Source organism: Hipposideros armiger, unplaced genomic scaffold (genome assembly GCF_001890085.2).
Source record: "Hipposideros armiger isolate ML-2016 unplaced genomic scaffold, ASM189008v1 scaffold_739, whole genome shotgun sequence".
NCBI classification, from domain to species: Eukaryota; Metazoa; Chordata; class Mammalia; order Chiroptera; family Hipposideridae; genus Hipposideros; species Hipposideros armiger.
The window spans coordinates 476,129-488,744 of NW_017732089.1; the positions used below are offsets into that span (position 1 = coordinate 476,129).

Below are 12,616 nucleotides of genomic sequence, written 5' to 3' on the forward strand. Positions count from 1 at the left end.
CTGAAGAACAAAACGACAGCAACTTGTCTGTTCCCCTTCCCCCAATTCCCCAGCACTGTTCCCATCCCCCCAATTCCCAATAAAAATCTTAAAAAAAAAAATTAAAACAACAGAAAATTAAGAGAATAATATTTAGCCTAAGAAGCTGCAGATAATGTAGTTCAAATATAGAACTTGGAGAGACATGGGGGGCAAGGCAGAAAGAAGCAACAGTGTGATCAAAGGCTGCCCAAGTGCAAATTCTCTTCAGATGGGCCCTTGTGAAGGGATATACAAAAGGATGCTCTTTGGCTCAGGATTGGGGGACTGTCACTCACCTTGACTTTGGCAGCCAGGGTGACAACTGAAAGGTGTCGAAGCTTATTCTTCTGAGCCTCTGTGAGTGGGGGAAGATTCTGGGCTTCAGCTAGGAAAAAAGACAAAGTGTATAAAATTCTGATTCCCTTTTGGTGGGAAGGCCTAGCTTCCTTCCATTGATTTTTTTTTTTTTCTATGCCAATTCAGGCTTGACCCAAGACTCTCTGTACCTAAGGCATTCAGATCGGGTATCCCAGGAATTTCTTCTAAGTCCCTCCAGAAACTGCCCTTCTCCCACCTCCACTACTCTGGAGCTCAAGGCCCTCTGGTTACCTAAGTAGTCAGCATATGTCCCGTAAGCAAACACCGTGAGCAGGCGGAATGTGGAAGCGAAGTCACTCTCAGCCAGCTGCAAATATATGAGGAAAGAGATGACAGGGAGGGCCTCTCTGTTCACCCTCCTCCCAGCCTTTCCTTGTTTCAAACCCACTTTCTGGCCCCATCTTTCCTCTCCATTAGCTCTCCCAGCTCACTGAAAGGAACTCTCTGCCTCTTTCATTACTCACCCCATAGGAAGGCCTTATAGGAAAGAAACCTCTAGGCCTTTGTTTACTCCCCCAAATCCACAATGCCCTCTTCCTCCATAAGCCTCCAATTTCTACCCTAAATTCAGAGTCTACAACATTCATAGTGTTCAGTATCTAACACGCGCTCGCGCACATGCGCGCACACACACACACACACACACACACACACACACACACTCACACACACCTCAATTGCAAATGGTGTTTAGTCCTTAGAGAATGTTTAATATTTGTGAATTTGATTATCTTTAGGCAGTTTTTTGTACTCCCCAATTCACCAGACTCCTCCTCAGCCTCACTCATCTCTAACAGCTGCATGGCCTAGGCAGTCATTGGAATCTGTGGCCTCTGCTTCAGACCTGCCTCACCCGGGGGCTTTCATCACCCAGGGCAGCTCACCGAGATCTCCTCTTCTATCACTGATCACTCATTCTGGCACTTATTCAGTCAAACCCTACCTAAGGTTGTTACCTAAGAATATATTTCTTTCCCACAGGATTACAGACCCAGTCTCTGGTATCCCACTTACGTCTAACAGAGCTAAGCATGTAGTTGGCTCTCTCAATATATACTTGCTAAATAAATTATATGTACACATATAGCCATTCGTCTTATCTCTGCAACTTGAATGTAAGTTTCAGAAGGGTAAGCTCTATTGTCTTTTACTTTTCTGGCATTCCCAGACAACTACAGAGTGCTAAATAGGCACGCAATATATGCTTTTTCTTCACCTTGATTGAATCTCTTTAGTTCCACTGCAGAGGAAAGCGGGAAAAGAAGGCAGCCAGTTTTCTTTGTACCACAGAGTGATCCCAAAAGGCTAAATCTGCTGACCCAATCATTGGCCCTCAACAATTTAACTCATAGTTTTCCCACATACCACTGTCATAGCATCTCAAGACTTGGGCTAGTGTCACATATCTTGGCAACTCGTCCATTCTGAACTTTAGTCTTAACTCTGCCACTTCTGTGTGAACAGTTCTCTCTGCTGTGTTCCTAGCATCTTGCTACATGTCTTTGGGGAAAAAAGACAGCTTCTACCTGATCTAACTTAAGTGAATTAGCATATGGTGCAAAGGGGGGAGAACAGGGCATGCCAATTTCATGTTACATTCCTTCCATTTATACCAGACTTCACACTTTCTCATAATCTCACCTGACCTTTATAGTAACAGTGAGGGGCATTAACAGCTCCATTTTTAAAAGAGAAAACTGAGCCCTTAAAATGAAAGTGACCTGATCAAGGTGACATGATTTTTAAGAGCTATTACATTGGAGAAGACGGGCTGAAATTTGGTCTCCAATTCTGAATCACATGCTCTTGTGCTTAAAAATATTGGGTTTTACAGATCATTTATCCTCAAAGGGAAATAAAGAGGTTTACGTGTGTACTTATTCTTGCAAGATGCCAGTTAATCACCATCCTATTATTGTTCAACTGAATGGTTATGGGGTTGCAAAATGAGCCCTGCCCACCCATTCTCAAATTCAAACGTTAGCCCCAAGCTTCCCTGTGGGCTATCCAGGTCAGGACCCACCTCTCTAACATTAGGCATATCCAGCAGTTCCCCAAACACGTAGACACCAGGGGCCTCCAGCACCTGGTGGATGAGTGTGGCCAGCGCTGCCCCCTTGGCCGACTTGGCCAGGAGGAGAAATTGCTCCTGGTTCTGCCCTGTCACCTTCACCTCGGCACTCATGGCTGCACTGAGCTGAGGGTACTTGGGCTCAGGATATCTGGAGCTGCAAGGAAAGAGGATGTGAAGCTGGGAGAATGGGAAGCACAGGGCTAGGGACTGATTGCAGAGGCACCGAGTCACTTCTGCAATGAGTAATCAGAGATAGAGCAGCCTAAAACTCGAACCCTAATACCGGCCACTTTGAAGGAAGCTTGGCTGATACAAGGTTGCCACGCCCACCCCACCCCCCTCCCATACTTGGGCCTAATCCCAAACCCCACCACATGCACCCCACTGAACCCAAAAGCACAAGATGCAGTGGGGGAAGGGGTGTCACATGGTGTCCGTCCCAATGACGACACTACCTCACATCTCCAGTGTCCCGCAGGTGCCCCCAACCACGTGACCTCACCCTCAAGATCCTTCCACGTGGCTCCGCCCCCTCCCTTAAAGAGGCCGCCCCGGGACCGTGGGCTCCCGCCGACTGCTGCGTCGTACCCTGGAATAGACTCTGCGGGCCGCTACCTGGAAGCTTCGTCTTCCAGAGTACGGGGCGGGGCCGTCGCTCCGTCACCTCCGGCAGCTGTTTCGAGCCTTTCCTGCCACCTCCATGCAGGGTCGCTCTGGCCACTAAACTCTATGGATGACTTCCGGCCGTACTTCCGCTCGTACTAGGCGGGTTTTGGGCGGGATAGTCCTCGCTCCCGTCTTCCGACTGCTGAAGTTGCTGTGAGCGACACACGCATTCTACTCTTTGATTGACTGTTGAGGAAAGACTGACAGGCGCCTTTTCTTTTTCGTGCTTTGTTTCAATAAAACTTTATCGTTGGCCAGCGCTAGACGCTAAATACAGAGGGAACCTCTGGTCTCAGGCAGGTACCAGGTGGTTCTGTGTCAGCTCTAAGCTGCCTGAAATCTGGAGACCTGGCTGCACGGGGTGCCTGAGGCGAGAGGAAGGCTGTAATGAAAAGAGAGAGGGGGGGGAATAAGGGGGTGAGGGGGAGGAGAGCGGGATTTGAGGAGGAGAGAGGAAGGAGGCCATAACCAATAACAGAAGTTTAGCAGCAGAGATCATCTGGGTAGCTCAACCACTCATTTTTTTGAGGAGCATGAGAAAAGAAGTGTAAAAGGTAAATAATAGCTTACATGTATTGAGTCAGGCATCTTTTAAATTTTTATCCCATCGAATCCTCATAACTACAGCGTCCCTAGTGTGATTCCTGGACACCATCTATCATGATTACAACATGTACTTGTAGAGTGATGCTTTCCTGAACATTGACTCTTTTAATTCGGGGGGAGCAAAAGTCCTAGGTGGAAGGAAGACATGTATTATTATCGTTTTACAGATGAGGAAACTGGGGCTCATAAAAATTCCGAGATTTGCCTGGATCCCAAGTCTTTTCAAAACCAAGGTCATCTTTCCATTTCACCATGATACCATGATTTTTTTTTTGAGTGGGGGAGGGTTCACTGTTTATTTACGACAAATACTCCACATCTGTGATTCCCTCCAGTCAGAAGTTCTTAGAGACGATGCCGACGACAGTCTTGGCCAGTCCGGGAATGGAGTCATCTGACTCGCCCATCCTGCGAATGGCCCCACAGATAGCGTAGGTTTTAAACTGGACTTTGAACCTGCCTGTTACCTTGTCAACCTCAGCCACATTCATCTGGATGGACGCGTGGTCCTTGGCGCCGATGATGTGGTTGCTGACGGAGCATTTCTGCTGCACATACAGGTCCACGAACTCGTTTGCGTGGTTCTGCATGTCGAGGGCTCACCTGGTGCCACCACGACGAGTGTGAGCACAGAAAGCTCACCATGAAGCTTTAGGGGGAAAAAATTAACTAACATTTCTATAGTGCTTTCTGTTTCATACCAGGTTTGCAGAAGTTCAAATAAGAATAAAGTTAATGACATCTTGGAGGCTTTTGTGTTAAGCACCGAGCTAAGAGCTTTACTTAATTCATTTAGTGCTCACAACAACAACCTATCATTTTTTCCATTTTCCAGATGGAAAAACAGAGGCGCAGGGAAGTAAAGTAATTTATGCGTAAAGGAAAGAGGAGAACATGGGAAAAGAGGACATAAATAAGAGAAAATCATAAGACTGGTAGACTACTGAAGCTGAAGGGACTTTAAACTCAAAATTTATGGTCCACATGGCTTGGTTTATGAAAGAAAATGGGAAGCAGAAATAGGAAAGGAGAGAAAGAGAAGGAGAAAGGTGGAGGAGAAAGAAGAAATGAATGGAAGAAATCAAAGACAAAATATCCAAAGTTTGAAGGAACCAAAGAATTATGAGTTCAATCTTATCAATTTAAAGAGGGAAAGAAAAAAGATGAGGAAAGAATGAGAAAAGAGCCAACTATGTTCTATTATGTGCCAGGTCTTTATTTTAAAAACTTTTTAAAAAGACTTTTTAGAGTAGTTTTAGGTTTACAATAAAATTGAGAGGAAGGTACAGAGATTTCCCATATAAACCCTGCTCCCACACAGGCATAACTTCCCCCATTTTCAACATCACCCACCAGAATGGTACTTTTTTCTTTTCCCAAGGATGAACTTATATTGACACATTATAATCATCCAAAGTCCATAGTTTATCTAAGGGTTCACTCTTGATGGTGTACTATAAATGGGTTTGTATGACATACTCATCATTTAATATCACACAGAGTGTTTTAATTGTCCTAAAATTTCTCTGTTCTCTGCCTATTCACCTCTTCCCACCCCCCACACCTGACACCTACTAATCTTTTTACTGTCTCCATAGTTTTGCCTTTTCCAGGATGTCATAGTGTTGGAATCATACAATATGTAGTGTTCTCAGACTGGCTTCTTTCACTTTAAGTTTCCTTCATGTCTTTTCATGGCTTAATAGCCAATTTCTTTTTAGCACCAAATAGTATTCCATTGTCTGGTTGTACCACAGTTTATTTCTCCATTCACCTACTGAAGGACATATTGGTTGCTTCCAAGTTTTGGTAATTATGAATAAAGCTGCTATAAACATCCATGTTCAGTCCTGTGTGTGTGTGTGTGTGTGTGTGTGTGTTGTGTGTGTAAGTTTTTTACTCCTTTGGGCAAACACCAAGTAACATGATTGCTGGATCATGAGTAAGTATATTTAGTTTTGTAAGAAACCACCAAACTGTCTTCCAAAGTACCTGTATCATTTTGCATTCTCATCAACAAGGTATAAGAATTCCTATTGCTCCACACCCTGGCCACCTTTTGGTGTTGTTAGTGTTCCAGAATTTGGCCATTCTGATAGATGTGTAGTGATGTCTTGTTTTAATTTGCATTTCCTTGATTATATATGATATGGAACATTTTTTCATATGCCTACTTGCTGTCTGTATATCTTCAATGGTGAAATCTCTGTTTAGGTCAAATTGTCTGTTTTCTTATTGAGTTTTAAGAGTTCTTTGTATATTTTGGTTAACAATCCTTTATCAGATTTGCCTTTTGCAAATATTTTCTTCCAGTCTGTGGCTTGTCTTCTAATTCTCTTAATATTGCCTATCTCAGAGCATAAGTTTTTAATTTTAGTTAAGTCCAACTTATCAATGACTTCTTTCATGGATCACGTCTTTGGTGTTGTATCTAAAAAAGGCATCACCATACTCAAGGTCATCTAGGTTTGTTCTTATGTTATCTTCTAGGAGCTTTATAGTTTTGCATTTTACATGTAGGTCTGTGATCCACTTTAATTTCTGTGAAAGTTGTGTGTGTGTATTCAAAGTCTGTGTCTAGATTCATTTTTATTTTGCATGAGAATTCCAGTTGTTCTAGCACTATTTGTTGAAGAGACAATCTTTGATCCGTTGTATTGCCTTTGCTTGTTAAATATTAGTTGACTATATTTATGGGGGTCTATTTCTGGGCTCTCTGTTTTGTTCCATTGATCTATTTATCTATTCTTTTGGCAATACTACACTGGCTTGATCACTACAGCTTTATAGTAAGACTTGAAGTCAAGTAGTGTCAGTCTTCCAACTTTGCTCTTCTCTTTTAATATTATACTGACTATTCTGGGTCTTTGCCTCTTCATATAAACTTTAGAATCAATTTGTTGATATCCATAAAATAATTTGCTGGATTTGTGATTAAGGTTCCATTGAATCTATAGGTCAAGCTTAGAATAACTTGACAATATTGAGTCTTCTTATCCATGAACATGGGTTATCTCTCCATTTTTAAAGTTTCTTCTTTAATTTTGTTCATCAGAGTTTTGTAGTTTTCCTCATACAGACTTTATATATATTTTGTTAGATTTCTACCTAAGTATTTCAGTCTTGGGGTGCTAAGGTAAATGGTGTTGTGTTTTTAATTTCAAATTCCACTTGTTCATTGTTAGTATATAAAAAAGCAATTAATTTTTGTATATTAATCTTGCATCCTTCAATCTTGTTCTAATTGCTTATTAGTTCCAGAAGGATTTTTTTTAGTTAATTCTTTTGGATTTTTCTATATAAATTATTATGTCATCTGCAAAGATAGTTTTATGTCTTTCTTCCCAGTCTGTATACCTTTTATTTTATTTTATTGCTTTATTGCATTAGCAAAAATTTCCAGTATAACGTCTAAAAGGAGTGGTGAGATGGGACATCTCTGCCTTGTACCTGATCTTAGTGAGAAAGTTTTGAGATTCTCACCATAATTATGATGTTAGGTATATGGAGTTTTTGTTATTGTTGTTGTTCAACTTTTTATTAAGTTTTTACGACAACCCTTTGAGATGCATATTAATATCACAGTTAAGCTGTAAGAACACCAGGGATCACAGAAGTTAAATAATTTGTTGAAGGTCACCAGTATAACTGGTGGAACTAAGATCCAAATGCAAGTTTGTCGGATTCCAAGGCTGTGTTAAGAAAGAGAAGAAAAAGGGAAAAAGAAGAGAGGAGGAAGAAAGAGAGAATTTGAGATCTAGTTTTGATTCAGCTTTAAACTAGCTGTGACCTGAAAGCAAATTGTGTCAACTGTGGTATCTCCTCTTCCATGTTTGCAAAATGTGAGATAAACAAAATCCCCAAGGCCAATTCTGATTCTGATGTTTTATGGTTCTTTGAAAAAAAAGAGGAGTAAGAGGAAAAAGTGAGAGAACAATTAAGTGGAAAAGAAGAATTTGGAGAAAGAAAGGAGAGGGGATAGACAAAAGAAGTGAGATTAGAAAGAGCAGAAAGAGATAAGGAGGAAGAGTAGATGTAAGGAAGAAATAGAAATGGGAAAAGTGGGAAGAAAAGTAAAGATCTCCAAGGGGAGGATGGGAGCTAATTAAACTTAAACATAACCTAGGATGTCACATTCATTCATTCATTCGTTACTAAGTGACAGTTATGTAGAAGGCCATGTGCCAGGTGCTGTGTTTTTAATGCTAAGGATAGAACACAAAATGCACTTAAATAAAGCCAGAGAGGCTGACTGACATCCAAGAAGTCAGACACATAATAAATAAAATATTCATCATTGATTCGAAAGGTATATATTGAGCACCTCTTATTGCCAGAATGTTCTAGCTACTAGGAATACAGACAAAATTCCTGCTGTCTTGGTATTTACATTCTTGTGGTGAGACTCAGGCAAAAAATACATACATATACATAACATATACATATATAAATGGTCAGGAGGTAATAAATATTATGTAGAAAAACAAAACGAGGGGATAGAGACATTTTCTGTTTTATGTATGGTAATAAGGAAAAGCCTCTCTAATAAGGTAACAATGGAGCAGAGACTTTAAAGAGAAAAAAGAGCAAGTCATGTGGATTTCTATGGGGACAGTGTTCTAGCAGAGCAAACTACAAGTACAAAGGTTCTGAGATGAGAACACACTTGATGTGTTTGTAGAACAGCAAGGGGACCTGTCTGGCTAAAGCAAAGTGAGCAATGGGAGAGAAGTAGTGGATGAGACCAGAGAGAGAACAAGCCAGATCATATCAGACCTTGTGGGCCATTGTAAGGACATTGATTCTTAATCTGAGTGAGATGGGCAGCCAATGGAGGATTTGAGAGAAGAGTAACAGGATATAACCACCCATATGTTTATCATGATGGCTGCCCGACAGAAGTAACAAGTCCAATTAGGAAACTACTGCAATTATCCAGGCGAGAGATGGTGGTGGTAGAAATGGAAGTGAGAAGTGGTTGGGTTCTGAATTTAATTTAAAGCTAGAGTGAACAGAATTTGCAAATGGATTAGGTGTGAGGTGTGAAAGGAGAAAGAGTTAAGAATAACATCATACAGGCAAGCTACACCAAACTTTCAAAATGCAGATCATTTTAATCTTATACAAATTTTTCCTGAAAATAGGAAAATAAAGGACATTCCTCAATTCACTCTATGGCGCCAGAATTACTTTGATAACCCAACCAGAAAGGGCAATGGTAGAAAGGAAAATTACAGGCCAATCTCACTTATTAACAAAGACATAAAAATCTTCAATAAAACACTAGCAAACTGAATCCAGCAATGTACAAAAAAGATCAAAATCCACGACTAACTTGAAATTTATATCAGGAATTTCAGGGTAGCTTACTATTAGAAAATACATTCATTTTATTCATCATATTAAGAGGCTAAAGGAATAAATCACACAATCCTCTCAATAAATACCAAAAAGCACATGATAAAATCAACGTCCATTTGTGATAAAAAAATCTTTTAGAAAACTAGAAGGGAACTTGTTAATCTGACAAAGGAATGCCTGGTATCACCAATTCTATTCAGTCTTATAAGGGGGAAAGAAAAGTTAAAGGATTACATAAAAAGAGAAACAAAGCTGTTACCATCTATAGAAAATGTGAAAATGTGGTAGCATATATAGAAAATTCAAAAGAATCTACAAATAAGTTATTAGAATAAGAGTTTAACAAGGTTGCTCAACAAAAATATACAAAATCAATTATATATCTATATATAAACAACAATTAGATGATGAATAATTTTAAGTTACCACTTGCAATAGTATGAAAAATATCAAATACCAAGATATAAATGTAACAAAATATATGTAAGACCTGTATGGAGCAAATTTTAATTTGTTGTGAGACATTGAAGAATGCCTAACATAAATGAAGAGATATTATCATGTTCATAGATTAAAAGTCTCAATATCATAAAGAAGTCAATTCTCTCCACAGTAACTTGTAGATTCAGTACAATCCTGATCCAAATCCCAACAGGCTTCTTTGTGACTGTGTGGAACTGACAAACTGATTCTAAAATTTACATGGAAATGCAAAAGGACAAGAAAAACTTCTTGAAGATGAACAAGGTGGAAAAGACTTTCTATACCAAATACTAGAACATAATCACAAAGCCATAATATTAAGATAGCATAGTATTGGCACAAGATAGATAAATTGACCACTGGAACTTAATACAGAGCCAATAAACAGATTCACATATATATAGACACTTGATTTATGAGAGTTTGCACTTTTGAGCAACACATTTAAATATTGCTGTGACAATTGAATTTCTTTTTTTTTTTTTAAGATTTTTATTGGGGAATTGGGGGAATGGGAACAGTGCTGGAGGATTGGCGAAGGGGAACAGACAAGTTGCTGTCGTTTTGTTCTTCAGTCTAGTTGTGGAGGAGGTTGCTTCACTGGCCCAAGTTGGCACCGTCATTGCGCTCTTCCCGGGCGAGGCAGATCAGTCGCAGGCTTCTGGACGGCCGCTCACTGCGGCTCCTGGCCGCTCACGCTGGCTGCTGGCTACACACGGTAGCCCATGGCAATCCACTGCCACAGGGGCTGCAGCCTACGCCGTCGCCGGCGACTCACGGCAGCCCAGCTCCAGGTTGAGCTGTTGTTCAGCATCTTAGCTGTGGAGGGCAGTGTTCACTGGCCCTCATATGTGGGATCCGAACCGGGGCCCTCTGGCATCCCAAGCGAGTTCTTAACCATCGCGCCACTCGGCCGGCCACAATTGAATTTCTATATGAGAAAAATAAAACTGAACCCCTACCTTAAATCATATACAAATATAATTCCCCACTATACAATAGACTAAATGTAAAAGACAAATTAAAAGCATTAGAAGATAATATAGAAAAATATATACATGAGTTCAGGGTAAGGAAATATTTCTTAAGACTCAAATATGCTTAACCATAACATAAAACATTGATAAATTTGACTACATTAAAATCAAGAACACCTGTTGGTTAAAAGCTCACTCAAGAATGTGAGCTCTGAGGAACAGGGTTGCCAGTTCAATTCTCATCCTGAGCTGAGCTGCCAACAGGTGACAGGATGGCTCAGCTAAAAAAAAAAAGCCAAAACAAACAAAGTTTAAAATTTAAATAAATAAATAAATAAATAAATAAAAATCTGTTCATCAAAAGATAAGCCACAGAATAGAAGGAAGCATTTATAACATATATGACTGACAAAGAATGTGTCCAGAATGTACAGAGAACTCCTACAAATGAATAAGAAAAGAAAACTAACAATACAAATTATTAATATAAACTAAAGATCTGAACTAGCACTTTACAAGAGGAAATCCACAAGGTCAACAAACATATGACAAGGTGCTGAACCTCATTCATGATCAGAGAAATGCAAATTGAATCTATAATAAAATATCATTGTATGCACCAGGATAGCTAAAATAAAGTCTAAAAATATTAGGTGTTGACAAGAATATGGAACAAGAGAAATTCTCATATATAACTAATGAGCGCACAAGTGGTTAAACCACTTTGGAAAAGAGTTTAGCATTATCTAACAAAATGGAAGATACCCCATGATACAGCAATTCTACTCCTACATATATAACAAATGCAGATAGTATTATTACATATATATCTTCAAAAGCAGACAAAAGAAACTACATTGTTAAGTAATGCACACATATATGCGGAAACTGTTAAGAAAAGCAAATAAGTGATTGCCATAAAAGTCAGAGTACTAGTTACCTTTGGTGAGGAAGAAATAGTGCGTGACCGATTAGGGACACACATTCCTTTTTGAATACCAGCCAGGTTCTTTTAGTTAGCCTGGGTGGTGGTTACATGAGCATTCCCTCTATAACTATTCCCTTTATAAGTATTCAATATGCTTTATGTTTATGTCTTGTTTTATTTATCTTTGTGTGTTATATTTCACAAAATTAGAAGTGGGCTTTAAAAAGCATTTAGGACCGGCCGAGTGGCCCGATGGTTAAGAACTGCCTTGGGATGCCAGAGGGCCCCGGTTCGGATCCCACATATGAGGGCCAGTGACACTGCCCTCTACAGCTAAGATGCTGAATAGCAGCTCAACCTGTCTGTTCCCCTTCCCCCAATTCCCCAGCACTGTTCCCATCCCCCCAATTCCCCAATAAAAAATATTTTTTAAAAAAGCATTTAACTCAACACCCATACATGACAAAACTCTTAGCAATCCAGGAATAGAAACGGTCTTATTTAACTTGATAAAGGTTATTTTTTTAAAAGCTACAGAAAACACCACTCTCACTGGGAAAACTTTGGAAGTGTTTTTAAAACCAGAACAGAAGAAAGTGCCAGCTATCACTACTCATATTTAACATTGTGCTAACGGTCTTGGCCAGCACAAAAAAAGGAGGTTAAAGCCATGGTATTGGAAAGAACAAAAGCAAACTGCCATCAGTTGCAGATGATATGTCTTTGTAGAAAATTCAAAAAATCTATAGAAAAGTTATTATACAGAAGAGTTTATCAACTTGGTTGGCTCTAAAATCAGTATTACAAGTTGACTGCATTTCCATATAGCAGCACAAACAATTTGAAATGTAATCTTAAAAAATATCATTTACCATAACAGAAAAGCAATAAAGAAATGAGAAGATGTGCATTATCTGTATGAAGACAATTATTCAAATTCATTGAAAGACATTAAAGATGTAAACCAATGGAGAGATATCCCAAATCCATGGTAGGAAGTTTCAATATCAAAAAGATGTCAGTTTGTCTTGAATTGGACTTTGATTCAAAGCAACTCCAATTAAAATCCTGTGGAACTTGACAAGTTGATTCTCCTTTTTTTTTTTTTTTTTTTTTTTTTTT

The 12,616-nt window shown here is 39.5% G+C and overlaps 2 protein-coding genes across 8 annotated transcripts in view; both read right to left on the minus strand.

The window, feature by feature from the left end:
* The window catches only part of COPS7A (COP9 signalosome subunit 7A), a 20,256-nt gene extending 17,033 nt beyond the window's left edge, over nucleotides 1-3,223 (minus strand). Inside the window, exons 1-4 of one of the 7 annotated variants that reach the window (XM_019627756.1) lie at nucleotides 3,089-3,223; nucleotides 2,423-2,627; nucleotides 631-706; nucleotides 318-406 (exon numbers count right to left, since the gene is read on the minus strand). In XM_019627756.1, coding sequence (XP_019483301.1) covers nucleotides 318-406; nucleotides 631-706; nucleotides 2,423-2,584 — 327 coding nt within the window. In that variant the 5' untranslated portion in view covers nucleotides 2,585-2,627; nucleotides 3,089-3,223. Of the gene's footprint in view, nucleotides 1-317; nucleotides 407-630; nucleotides 707-2,422; nucleotides 2,628-2,928 lie in introns of all 7 variants that reach the window. The other 6 variants (XM_019627755.1, XM_019627751.1, XM_019627753.1 and 3 more) reach the window with 6 other exon arrangements.
* An 857-nt stretch (nucleotides 3,224-4,080) lies between these two features.
* LOC109373654 (40S ribosomal protein S21) lies at nucleotides 4,081-4,335 on the minus strand. The gene has a single exon (XM_019627686.1). The coding sequence runs from the start codon at nucleotides 4,333-4,335 to the stop codon at nucleotides 4,081-4,083; it is 255 nt and encodes an 84-aa protein (XP_019483231.1).
* Between the last annotated feature and the right edge of the window lie 8,281 nt (nucleotides 4,336-12,616).

What these genes read in the sequence shown, in the direction of transcription:
- LOC109373654 (XM_019627686.1), bottom strand. Translation starts at nt 4,335, where the DNA reads ATGCAGAACCACGCAAACGAGTTCGTGGACCTGTATGTGCAGCAGAAA.